At 37.9% G+C, this 13203-nt stretch overlaps 1 protein-coding gene across 1 annotated transcript in view; it reads right to left on the bottom strand.

The window, feature by feature from the left end:
- Positions 1-13203, bottom strand: part of PLXDC2 (plexin domain containing 2) — a 446547-nt gene that overhangs the window by 30743 nt on the left and 402601 nt on the right. Inside the window, exon 13 of the mRNA XM_049624674.1 lies at positions 8685-8845. Coding sequence (XP_049480631.1) covers positions 8685-8845 — 161 coding nt within the window. The remainder of the gene's footprint in view (positions 1-8684; positions 8846-13203) is intronic.

Below are 13203 nucleotides of genomic sequence, written 5' to 3'. Positions count from 1 at the left end.
CTTTATTCTTCTTTCTTAAGTTGCTTTGGCTGTTCAGGGTCTTTTGCAATTCCATACAAATTTGCTTTATTTCTGTGAAAAATGCCTTAAAATTGACATCATATAAGGATTGCACCGAATCTCTAGATTGTTTTGGGTAATATGGACTTTTAAACAGCATGAATTCTCTTAATCCATGAGCACAGAGTACCGATCCATTTATTTGTGGCTTCTTCAATTTATTCATCAATATCTTATAATTATTAGCACATAGGTCTTTCACCTCATTGGTTAAATTTATTCTTAGGGCTTTTATTCTTTTTGATGCAATTGTTAATGTCATCGTCTTCTTAATTTCTCTTTTTGAGAGTTTATTGTTAATATATAAGAACACGACATATATTTGTGTATTGATTTTGTATCCTGCAACTTGCCTGAATTTGTTTATTAGTTCTAACTTTTTTTGGTGGAGTCGTTAGGGTTTTCTATATATAAGATCATGTCATCTACAACTACTGACCATTTTACTTCTTCCTTTCCAATTTGTATGCCTCTTATTTCTTTTTATTGCCTAATTGGTCTGGCTAGGATTTTTAATACTATGTTGAATAAACATGGCAAGAATGGGCATCCTTCTCTTGGTCCTAATTGTAGCTGTGAAGCTTTGGCTTTTCACGTAGAATATGATGTTAGTTATGGGTCTGTCGTATGTGTCCTTTATTATATTGAAAGATGTTCCTTCGATAGCCACTTTTTTTGAGGGTTTTTATCATAAACAGATGTTGAATTTTGTCAAATACTTTTTCTGCATCTCTTGAGATGATAGGATTTTTATCCTTTGTTTTGTTAATGTGGTGTATAATGTTGACTGATTTGCAAATGTTGAACTATCCTATATCTCTGGAACAAATCCCACTTCATGGTGCACGATTATTTTAACATATTGTTGAATTCGGTTTGCTAATATTTTGTTGAGGATTTTCGCATCAGTGATCACTGGAGGATTGGCCTGCAGTTTTCTTTTCTTTTCTTTTTTTTTTTTCTTGTGGTGTCTGTCTGCTTCTGGTATCACAGTAATGCTGGCCTTGTAAATGAGTTTGGAAGCATTCCCTCCCCTTCAATTTTTTGGAAGAGTTTAAGAAGGACAGGTATTAAATCTTCTTTAAATATTTAGTAGAATTCACCAGTGAAGCTGTCTTATCCTGGACTTTTGTTTGTTGTGAGAGTTTTGATTACTGATTCAATGTCCTTACTAGTAATTGGTCTATTCAGAGTTTCTATTACTTCATGATTCAGTCTTTGAAGACTGTATGTTTCTAGGAATTTATTTATGCCTCTAAGCTCACGTATAATTGTTCACAGTACTATCTTAGGATCCTTTTTATTTCTGTGTGTCAGTTGTGAATTCTCTTCTTTTATTTCTGATTTATTTGAGCCCTCTCTCTCTTTTTCTCAAATGATAAAGGTTTATCAGCTTTATTTATCTTGTCAAAGAACGAGCTTATTGATCTTTTCTACTGTCTTTTTAGTCTCTCCTTCATATTTGTGCTCTGATCTTTGTTATTTCCTCCCTCCTAACTTGAGGCTCTGTTTGCTTTGCTTTTTCTAGTTTCTTTAGATGTAATATTAGATTGTTTATTTGAACATTTTCTTGTGTCTTGTGTTAGGCCTGTTTCGCTATGAACCTAGAATTTCCCTCTTATACCTGTTTTGCTGCAGCCCAGAGATTTTGGTATGTTGTACTTCCGTTTTCATTTGTCTCAAAGTATTTTTTTGATTTCTTCTTTGCTTTCTTCATTGCCCCCATTGGTTGTAGAGTGGCACGTTGTTTAATCTTCACACACGAATGATTTTTCCAGTTCTTTGTTAAGGCTGCACCGGAGAGTGCAGGGGTGGGGCATGCCTACCGGCTTTAGTAGGGTGGCAACAAAGTGCATGCCTGCTGGCTTCCCGGAGGAGTGGAGCACGAACCGGGACTGGGGCATACCTGCGCACTTTGGCAGGGGAGCGGGAGAGTGCAGGGATTGTGGACCCCCACTGGCACCAAGGAGGTAGTGGGAGAGTGCACAAATGGTGCTTGCCAGTTCTGGAGAGAGTCTCAGAGGCTCCTTCCCCTCCAGCAGATGCATTAATAAGATGAGCAAATGAATCTCCTTCGCATATAGTTTAGGTGCTTTTCAAACTGCTGCTTCTGCGCTGGGCCCTGGGAAGGGTCGTTCTGCCCTTGAGCCCTTTAAAATTAGTACCTTAGTACCTACAACCTTTTGGGTCTCCTGGATGGCAGCCCCATTGTTTTCCAAAGATAGACATTTTGGGAGTTGGTCTCTGTGGTGCAGCTCACAAGAACTGGGGAGTGGGGGGCTGATGTGGGGCAGAAACCCCTCACTCCTCAGGCAGAAGCTCCGGATTTGTGAGATCCCGCGTGACTCTGAATTGCCATGTGGGGGTGGGGCTTTTGGCGAGACTGCCTCTCTGCGTCTCCCACCTGTCTCCATGTGGCCTTTTAATCATTTGTTATGAAGGAGCTGTTCCCCTGTTTTTCAGCTCTTTTTCATAGGGAATTGTTCAGTATGTAGTTGCAGATTTGGTGTGTGCGTGGGAGGGGGTGAGTTAAGGATCTTCCTGCGCTGCTATCTCGGACTGCTCCCCAAATTAATTTTAATAATATATCTTACTTGACCCAATATACCCAAGATATTTTCAGTTAAACATGTAATTAATAGGGAAATAATTAATGAGCTAGTATATGCTCTTTTCATGTACTCAAATTTCAAAAACTGGTGGGTATTTTATATGCATCTCATTCTAGACTAGCCACATTTCAAGTGCTCAGCAGTCACATAGGGCTAGTGGCTATCACACTGACGGCTCAGCCCTCCATCCAGTCTTTTCTCCAATCATTAGGGTAAGAATTATATCCTTTAAAAATTTTTTTTTCAGGGGGGCGGGATGCTCCTGGGTGGCTCAGTCGGTTAAGCGTCCGACTTCGGCTCAGGTCATGATCTCACAGTTCGTGACTTCGAGCCCTATGGCGTGCTCTGTGCTGACAGCTCAGAGCCTGGAGCCTGCTTCAGATTCTGTGTCTCCCTCTCTCTCTGCCCATTCCCCACTCACACTCTGTCTCTCTTTCAAAAATAAATAAACTTAAAAAAAAATTTTTTTTTTTCAAAAATTTTTTTTCTGGTGCAGCCTGGTATGAAATTTTTTTCATACCAATGGAAACACTGGTATGGAAATCACGGGTATGGAAACCAATTTGACAACAAATTTCATATTAAGAAAAATAAAGTCTTTCATTAAGATTGCTAGTCTAAATTATTTTATTTATAGTCCACAAAGAATCCTCTCATAAGAATTCTTTTCCATTTCATTACCACTTTCTAATATTATTTTCTTGACCTTCAAGTAGATTACATTTTATGCATTTTATTTAGAAATCTTAGATTATGATATGTAATAGTATTCAGCAGTATAAATATTTATCCCTGTAACCCATATTCATGAAACAATGAAATTTACACAGAATCTATGCCTAGAAATGTTCAGCAAACATTAAATGTAATGTAGAACCTAAGGTGTATTTGATTATTCCAAAGAGACAGTGGTTTTGTTAAAATCTATCAAAATTTTAAGGAGCATGTGAGTATTTGAATATTTGTTCTCTGCTATTTTATTTCAAGATAATAAATCTAATTTTTAGAAAGATTTTAAAATACGTTAGTTATTCTTGTATGATATTATTTGGGTCAAAATCAGGTATCTTTTTGAAAATTCATAAGAAAAGTCAGTTGGGTAAACACAAAATTAAAGCCATCTGGTAAAACGTTAAAGAAGGGGCACCTGGGTGGCTCAGTCAGTTGGGTGTCCAATTCTCGATTTAGGATCAGGTCATGATCTCATTGTTTGTGGGCTCAAGCCTCACATTTGGCTCTGTGCTGATGGTGCAGAGCCTGCTTGGGATTCTCTCTCTCTCTCTCTCTCTCTCTCTCTCTCTCTCTCTCTCCCCCTCTGCCCCCCCCCCAAAAAAAAACCAAACAAACAAATAAACAAATAAAAGAAAATGCTCAGGATAAAATCTGAAGAGGATGACAGATAAATTCATGAAAAATAGACTATTCTGCCAGACTGAGTAAAGACTGAATGTCTTAGGAGAATGAAAATCTGTACTTGATCCTGTATATGAAGACACAGGGGATGAACCGGCAATTTAATTGTTGTTTAATTGCACAATATATAAGGTGCTGCTATGCTTTATCACAAGGTTTCTTGACTCTTATCTACATTTCTCTTTATTTTTGTCATTTTATTCCCTTTTGTCCCATTCACTTAGCATTCCATATAAGGATGTAGTTGTAGAGTTTTAATTCCCATTTTATCCAATTTTTCGCTACAAACATTACATTTAAAATCTAAGGCCCATTTACATATTTTTTATGAGGAAGAGGGTTGGTATCCATGAAATGTACAGTAACTGGTGTATATTTTCTGCAAGAACAAAACACAGAGACAACAGTCACTGTCATTATCTTCACTAAAAATTGATAATAGCAACAATAGCTACATAAATTGGTACACAACTTTGGGCAATGATTTTGGCAATATTTAAGTGCCATTAAATAGTTTATTTCCTTCCATTGACTCTACTTTTGAGAATCCTTAGATATATATCCTCCCATATTTTTACATACACTGCATAAAGAAAGCCGCTTTACATACAGATAGGTAGCATGGCCCAGTGGTTAAGGCTATGGTCTCTGGAGAACCAGCGCTCAAATTCTGACTCCATCAGTAACTAAATTCATGATGTTGAGCAAGTTACCTAAATATTGTACCTCAGTTTCTTCATCTATGATACGGAGATAAGCTTAGTACATCCTACAATCTTGGTGAGAATTAAATGAGGTAATAAGTATAAATCACTTCCACTAGTGAATGTAATAAATGTTCACTATTACCATTATTATTGCCATGATGGGGCTAATTAGAAAAGAAAAAGGAAGAGCCCCAATGCTCCAAAATATGAGACTGGTTGCATGAATTCTGGTCTATCTATTCAAGGGCAAAGTCATTAAGTTTCACCACACTACACACAATGTCTAGCACAGGAACTAATTCCTACAAGTGCCGTATGCAGTCTGGATTTCATCGTGAAACATACAAGAAATACACTGGATCACATCTCGCAATAATTGGAAGGTGTATTATGGTCAAGGACCAGTTTAATGGGTAGTGTGTGATGCATCTTACATTTGATGCAAGTTGTGGTTGGTAGAATGATAGCCTTCCGATGTCCCCGTCCTAACAGCCAAAGCCTGCGAATGTCACCTCCTGTGGCAAAACGAACTTTGTAGATGGGATTAAATTGGGGAGTTTAAGATGGGGAGATTATCCCGGATTATCCAACTGGGCCCAATGCAATCACAAGGGGCCTTACAAGGAGGAGACAAGGGGTTTAGAGTTGGTAGAAGACGTGATGACAGAAGCAGAGGTTGGAATGATTAGAAGGGGCCAGGAGTCAAGAAATGCGTGCAGCCTCCAGTAGCTGAAAATGACATTAAAACGACTTCCCCTGAAACCTCTAGAAGGAACCAGCTCTGCCGACACCTTGACTTTAGCCCGCTGACACTAATTCTGGACTTCTGACCTCCAAAGTTGTAAGATAATAAGCCTGTGTTTTTTTAAGCTACTAGGTTTGTGGTAATTTGTTGCAGCAGCAGTAGGAAACGAATACAGTCAAATTGGGTGAAATAAGGTTCTTTTTTACTTTTGGCAATGTCAGGCCCTCAGTACTTTCTAAATACCACTCTACAGCAGAAGAGGCAAATCAATCTAAAGCTTCTGAATGAACGTTGAATGGAATAGTATACAGCCATCACAATGATGCTTACAAACAGGAAAGTGTTATTTGAAAAAAATACCAGTTTGCACTTCAGTGAAATCACAGTTATACTATGTGGGCAAACGTCAGACTATGCATACAAAAATTTCAGCAGAAAATAAAATAGTAATAGTGATTATTTCTGCGTGTTGAGACTATAAATGATACTACTTCTTTTCATTTCTGCAAATTTTCTATAATGAACAGTATTGTTTTCACAATGGGAGACAGTACATCAACTTCATTTAAAAAGTAGATAGCAGAATAGTGAAGAATATGAAAAGCAATTTACACGATACTGGTAAACTCAATTTCTTTATGTGCCAAAGCCTCTAATTTAATCAGTAATTCAGAACTTTCAAATTCCTGGATCTGGCATGTCAGTAACTGTGCAGTCACCAGGGATCTGTGTTTTAAGTTTGTCAACATTTGTGTTTTAATGATAGTAAAGTTATGATTATCATCTTCAAAAACCACCTGCTGACCAGTCACTGTGAGCTACACGGGGACAGCAAGCAGGGGTGTTGAAGAGGAAGGGATTTGAGTAGGAATTGGCCATTGACCCCAGTGGGAAGGAAACAGGCAGAGGGGAGAAAAACCGAGGAACCTGTAGAATGAGTCTGCTTATCGGAGTGTGGAGAGATAAGAGGGTTCTTTATGAAACTGTGGCGTTTTGACCTTGGAGAAATCACTGCCCCACTCTGAGCTTCAGTCTCTTCCTTTGTTTATGAGGGTATAGAACTAACTTATCTATAAGATGAATGCCAAATGAAAAAACAAAACACCATGCTTTCGCTATTCTACAGTCTCACCTTGCATCCACACGGGGATTGCTGTGAACTGACGTGAACTAGGCCCTCAGCCCTGTGCAATTTGCCACCAATGCCATCACCATTAGGTATTTCACAGAATCTTCTTTATTACAATGTCAGAAAATAAACTTCCCAGTGCATTAAAAGGCTTAAACATATAAGGGGTTATAGCAGCAGCCTGATATCTGATTAGTCACTGAAGGCTGGCAGCGAGTCACATGTCAGGGGTTTGAGGAATACAGCCACGATCCGGGAAAGTTTTTGGCTTTCTTCCATGAAAAGCATGTTGGCAAAACTTAAAAACAGCTTTCCAACGAAATGAAACATGTGGCTGTTTCTCAATTATTCTGGTTTTAAATGAGGACACCATTTCTGGAATTCATAATTGTGAAACTTGAACGGAAGTTCGAGATGTCGAAGGATATTTTTTCCAGAAAATATTGATAGAATACCTATTTGAAAGAAACTTTGTGATTTAATCCAAATCTTAAGGAACTTCTAAGTCTGTGGGGGGGGGGGGGGAACAAATCATGCGCGTATTTATTTCTAATGTGAAACAGAGAGGTAAATGCTATAGAAAGACACGGATGGATTACTGTGGATGGAATTTCAGAGGAGGACGAGAGATTATGCTCAGCTGTCCAGACAGAGAGATGGTTATGGGCATTGAAGCCTGTTTGGATCCTGAATTTAAGAATTGGGGTGGAGAGGGCTTTGTTGGTGGAGGAAACAGAATGAGCAATGTCTTGCTTATGCGGCCTTAAAAAATTTGAAGTGTGTATGGAGAAGAGCACAACATGAAATATGATGGTATCGTCACCTCCAGGTTGAAGAACCATGAGACAAAGATCGAAATGGTAAACAAGATACAGACTGCCAAGGCCTTGAATGCTGACCTCAGGAGACTGCACTTTATTCTACAGACGCTGAAGATCATGTAGGCCTTTTGAGAAATTATTTAATTCATTAGCACACATCTCTCCCTATTATACAGGACAAAGGTAATTCTTTAGTTTAAAATTTATTATAATTTCTCACCCAACAAGTGAACAAAATTCTAAGCAACCTTTTTGTACGTCACCCAATGAATTGGAAAAGATTTCAAATTTATAGGTTTGAAACTCTAAGTGGGAATATTTCCTTCATTGCTCTAGTATTTATTTGGGGTTGGAATAGGAGTCGCCCCATTAAGAGGCTGGAATGAAGGCTGCACAGGTGGGGTCCCAGGAATTCCAACTGTCTGGGGCACGGAATGTGACATGAACTTTACCCAGTGGCCTCCTGGCATCCCAATTTCAGGCCTTCTGGTCATCAGAGCTTGGCTTGGTCCTCCTACCTGATTGTTCTTGGGAACTGGAACTAAATCTACATTCTGAACATGAAAACAGAACACCAATTCAGCATAGTGTTCTCTTTGTGTCTGTATGAGCGTGTGTGTATGCACGTGCACATTTATATGTAAATATCTCCATATACACACATTACACAAAATGGTGATGGCACATACCATTATCTTATTGTTATAACTGTTCTTCCGTAGTGAAAGCTATATTTTCCCTAAATGGCTTGGGAGCATCTTGAGAGCAGGCCTACCCTATTGTATTGTACGAATACTCAATTAGTATGGAGTACTAATAGTCAATTAGTATTTAATCATCCACATATTTAAGCGAAGTAAGCACATGCTGACTTTCCTTCTAGGATCAGGAGAACAGCTGGTTAACATACTTGGTATCACAGGACAAAAAAGTTATGGTTTCGATTTTTCTTTAGATCTGTGAAAAGCAAGAGGGCTTATTTCTTTAAAAGCTCCTGAGATAAGTGAACTGATCATATGAAAGCAATCTATGAATACGTGTGTGTGTGTGCGCGTGCGGGCATGCATGTGTGAAATCTGCCAGCTTGCGACTGCAAAACGCGGAAATCATGAGCTGAATATGAAATACAGGTGGTGTGAACACATGCATGGAGTTCACCAACCAGCGTGGTTTTCATGTGTCATTCTCGACACTTACCTCAATAAAGAAAATGCTGGCTGCTGACGTTGGATGGTGATACATGTAGACTGTCACAAGAATGGCGGCTACTATAATGAGGACCAGGATGAGAATTCCAACAATGAGGCCAGCGTGAAGGGTTCCCCCTTTCTTCTCAGCTGCACTGTCATCTGTAGAAGCTGAAAGAGCAGCACAGCTGTCAGAACATTCATGTGTTCTCATAGGTTTGCATTTCCATTGGGGGGGATGTTTGTATTTTTAATAAAGTACCATTAGAATTTTTCTTTCACTTTCTGTACAACTTTTCCTCTCCAGAACACCGATTGTAGAAAGTTGGTGCTCTTTATTTGGGGCCATGAAAAGCCGTAGTATTAATGATTAAAAATACATTTGTAACTGTGTTTTAATTTATAGTTCAATAAACAAAATTAATAGCCTTTATTCTGAAAGTACTGTGGAAAATCTAAAACTCTAATTAACTATATAATAAATTTAACTTTGCTTTTTCTCATTAAACCACTGGCACTGTTACCCATGGAAAAACTGATTACTTTTTGAAAGCCTCTGTCATTTTCTTTTGGAAATTTTATATTGAAGAGTATCACGCTTCTTTTGGTGGGCTAGACAGGCATTTTCAGAAAGTCTATACATGAGTTCAAAGGCTAATTTTCAAAATCTGTTTTAAACTGAAATGCTCTTTAAAAGTGTAACAGATGGATGCTAAATGACCCTCAAATAGTTTTATCTCCATCTGAAGGGAACACACAGCATATCGAAATATTCCATCCACTATGCCACAAACCAATGTCATTTTATCAGACTTCTACTAAGATGTTTTCCACTGTAATACCCATCTTCAGAGAATTAGGAAAAAAAATTAAATTTCTAAAGTAATAATTATCCAACCCAAAGTCAGTCAAGCAAATAAGACAAATCTCTAAAGTCTTCTCTTCTAAAATTCTGCAATCTTTGATGACTACTCAGGTATTTAAATAATGTGCAGCAGGTAACTATGTTTTTTGTGCATACTATGATTGATATTTTGAAACATTAGAAAATAACTTAATATTCATAAAAGTTCTACAGCAGTGATTCCTAATCTTTTCATTACTAATTTGTGTCTTTGTTTTAAACAATTATTTTTCTCTATTAAATCCCATTTATTAAGCACTGATTTATCTCTCTTATTTTAGATTTTTGTTAATAAAAAGCAAACACAACTGCCTATCAGAATGTGTGGTCAATACGAAGTAACAGAATTCCAGATAAACCAAAGAAACACGACCTTCCAGTTTTTCCTACCCATCTCTTAAATGTTTGTTGCTGGAGAGCCTGGCTCACTCAGTCGGTTAAGTGTCTGACTTTGGCTCAGGTCATGATCAGGTTTGTGGGTTCAAGTCCTATGTTGGGCTCTGTGCTGACAGCTCAGATTCTGTATCTACCTCTCTCTCTCTCTGCCCTCCCTCTTTTGTGCTCTCTCAAAAACAAAAAAAAAAAAACCACTATAAATAAACAAATAAATAGTTTGTTGCCATTGTTTGTTCATTCTCTGCTTGAGACCCATAGTTGGTGTTTGGTAATTCTTCTCCAAATCTAATAAAGCTCAAAATCCTACAGCTTTCGTTTACATAACTAACATTCATTAAGGAAAGAATATACAATATAAACAGTAATTCATTATATGAAAATTCACTTATAGAAAGGATTCTGGGAAGATGGAAGAGTATGAAGTATCAGAACCTGTCTCTCTACACAGACAACAATTGTACTGGTAGAAGGTGTCTGACAACTATCTTGGAACTCTGGACTCTCCTGAAGGCTTGCAACTTTCAGGAGAAAGGCTTGGACTATAAATTGTGGTGAATTTCAGTCAATTTCAGCTCTTAGCCCAGTAGTGGCTATCCACCCTCCACCCCTCAGTCATGTGGCAGGCAGCTGTACATGGGTTCCTGAAGTAGCCTCCAGGAACCGGGCCAGGTGAAAAGTACCCGTCCTCCAGTTAGCAGGGATCTGTGCACTGGCCACTGATTGGTGCTTCTCATCACAGAGGCACAAAGACGCAGCCATTGGTTCTTTGTCTCTTCCTCCGTTGTTGCAAGCCTCTGTCCCTCTCTGGCTTAAGTGACTTCTAAGGGATTTAAAGAGCCAGTGCCCTTTTCGCCCTCCCCCCACTTCATTTCCCCCTTTTCTTTCATTTTTGGGAGCTAGATAGTAAAGACTAGGACATTCAGAAACAACTGCATGTATGGGTAAGATCAGAAAGTGAGTGTATATGCCCAGGGAATAGCTCAGAAAAGACCTGAAAAGACATTAAGATTATACCTCAGGCTGATCCTCAGCATAGACAGTCTGAAGCAACACAAAACCAAAACAATAAACAAAAATAATATCAAAAAGCAGCACACCCTGGGGAAGGGGGGGGGTAAGAATCTGATTTCCAGAGTTACCCCTTTATTAGATTCAAATGTCCAGTTTTTAATAAAAATTCACAAAACATAAAAAGAAACATGAAAGTATGGCTCATTCAAGGGAAAAAAAATCAACAGAAACTGTCCCTGAAAAAAGATCTTATGGCAGTATAATAGACAAAGAATTTAAAACAATTGTCTTAAAGATGCTCAAAGAACCAAAAGAAGATGTGGAAAGAGTCAAGACAACAACGTGTGAATAAAATGGAAATATCAGTACAGAGATAGAAAACCCAAGAAGAAAACAACAACAACAAGAATTCTGGAGCTGCAAAATTCAATGACTGAAATGAAAAATTCACTAGGGATTCAAAGGCAGATTTGAGCAGGCAGAAGAAAGAACCAGCAGACTTGGAAAAGAGGACAATGGAAGTCATTGACCGAGGGACAGAAAGAAAAAGGAGCCAAGGGGCCATCAAGCATTGCAGATGTCCCGGACAGAGGGACAGAGAGAGAGGCGGAGAGAATATTTTAAGAAATAATGGCTGAAAGCATCCTAGATTTGATGAAAGACATGAATAGAAGCATCCAAGAAGCTCAAGGTATTCCACTAAGATGAACTCAAAGAGATCCACACTGAGATGCTTTCTAATCAAACCTCTGAAAGACAAAGTCAAAGAGAGAATCCTGAAGATAACAACAAAGAAAATAGGTATACTATAAACAAAAGGCAAGGAGTTTAAATATTCCATTACAAAAAATCAGCCAAACACAAAAGAAGACAGTAATGTTGGAAATAGCAAAAAAAAAAAAAAAAAAAAAAAAAAAAAAAAAGCTGTAAGGCACAAAGAAAACAAATAGCAAAATGATGAAAATATGCCCTTCCTTATCAGTAACTGTTTTATGTTTAAAGGGATTAAAGTCTCCAATGAAAGGACACAGATTGTCAGAAAGAATAAAAACACATGATTCAACTATATGCTGTCTACAAGATACTAACCTCAGATCCAAAGACACAAATAGATAGAAAGTGGAAGTATGTAAAAGGATATTCCATACACATAATAACTAGAAGACAGCAGAGGTAACTATACTAATATCAGACTCAATAGACTTTCAATCCAAAAGGTTGTGAGACAAAGAAGGACATCATGTATAAATAAAAGGTTTCAATACAGAAAGAAGATATAATAATTATACACATGTATGCAGTTAATGACAAACCATCAAAAAATATGAAGCAAAAACTGACAGAACTGAAGGCAGAAACAGAAAGTGCTATAATAATAGTTGGAAATTTCGATATTCCACTTTCAATCTTGGAAAGAACAACTAGGCAAGAGGTAAGTAGAGAAAAAGACTTAACACAATAAACCAACTAGATCTAACAGACATATACAGAACACTCTACCCAACAACAACATACACATTCTTCTCAAGGGCACATGGAACACCCTTGAGGAGAGATCATATGTTAGGCCACACATTAAATCTCAACACATTTAAAAAATAGATATCATGCAAAGTATCTTCTCCATTCACAGTGGGATGGAGTTAGAAATCAGCAACAGAAGTAAGATGGGAAATTCACAAATCTGTAGAAATTAAACAACATACCCTTGAACAACCAATGTGTCATCATCAAATCACAAGGGAAATTAGAAAGTTAGGTATGAATGAAAACAAAACCGCAACATACCGAAACTTTGGGGACACAGCAAAAGCAGGGCTAAGGAGGGAGTTTACAGCTGTTCGCGCTTACATTAAAAACAGGAAAGATCTTGAATCAACAACCTAACTTTACAAGTTAGGGAACTGGAAAGAAAAGAACAAACTAAACCCAAAGTTAGCAGAAGGAAGAAAATAATCAAGACAAGAGCAGAGATAAGCAAAATAGAGAATACAAAAATAATAGAGAAAGTTAATGAGAGTTGGTTCTTCGAAAAGATCAATAAAACTGGAATGGGGACTCACGCACAAGTAGTCTGTCCCCAGAGTCCACACCCTAAGCCTCTGGTCACTAAGCCCTCAACTGACGCTGGACTGTAGGTACTGCCATTTCTTCTGATTTCATGTTATCAATTCTGGCAAAGAATTCTCAGTAGCCTTGGTAATTTCAAATAAAGAAA

Source organism: Panthera uncia, chromosome B4 (assembly GCF_023721935.1).
Source record: "Panthera uncia isolate 11264 chromosome B4, Puncia_PCG_1.0, whole genome shotgun sequence".
Classification (NCBI taxonomy): domain Eukaryota; kingdom Metazoa; phylum Chordata; class Mammalia; order Carnivora; family Felidae; genus Panthera; species Panthera uncia.
The sequence above is the reverse complement of the archived record's forward strand: the minus strand, read 5'-3'. Positions and strand labels throughout refer to the sequence as shown.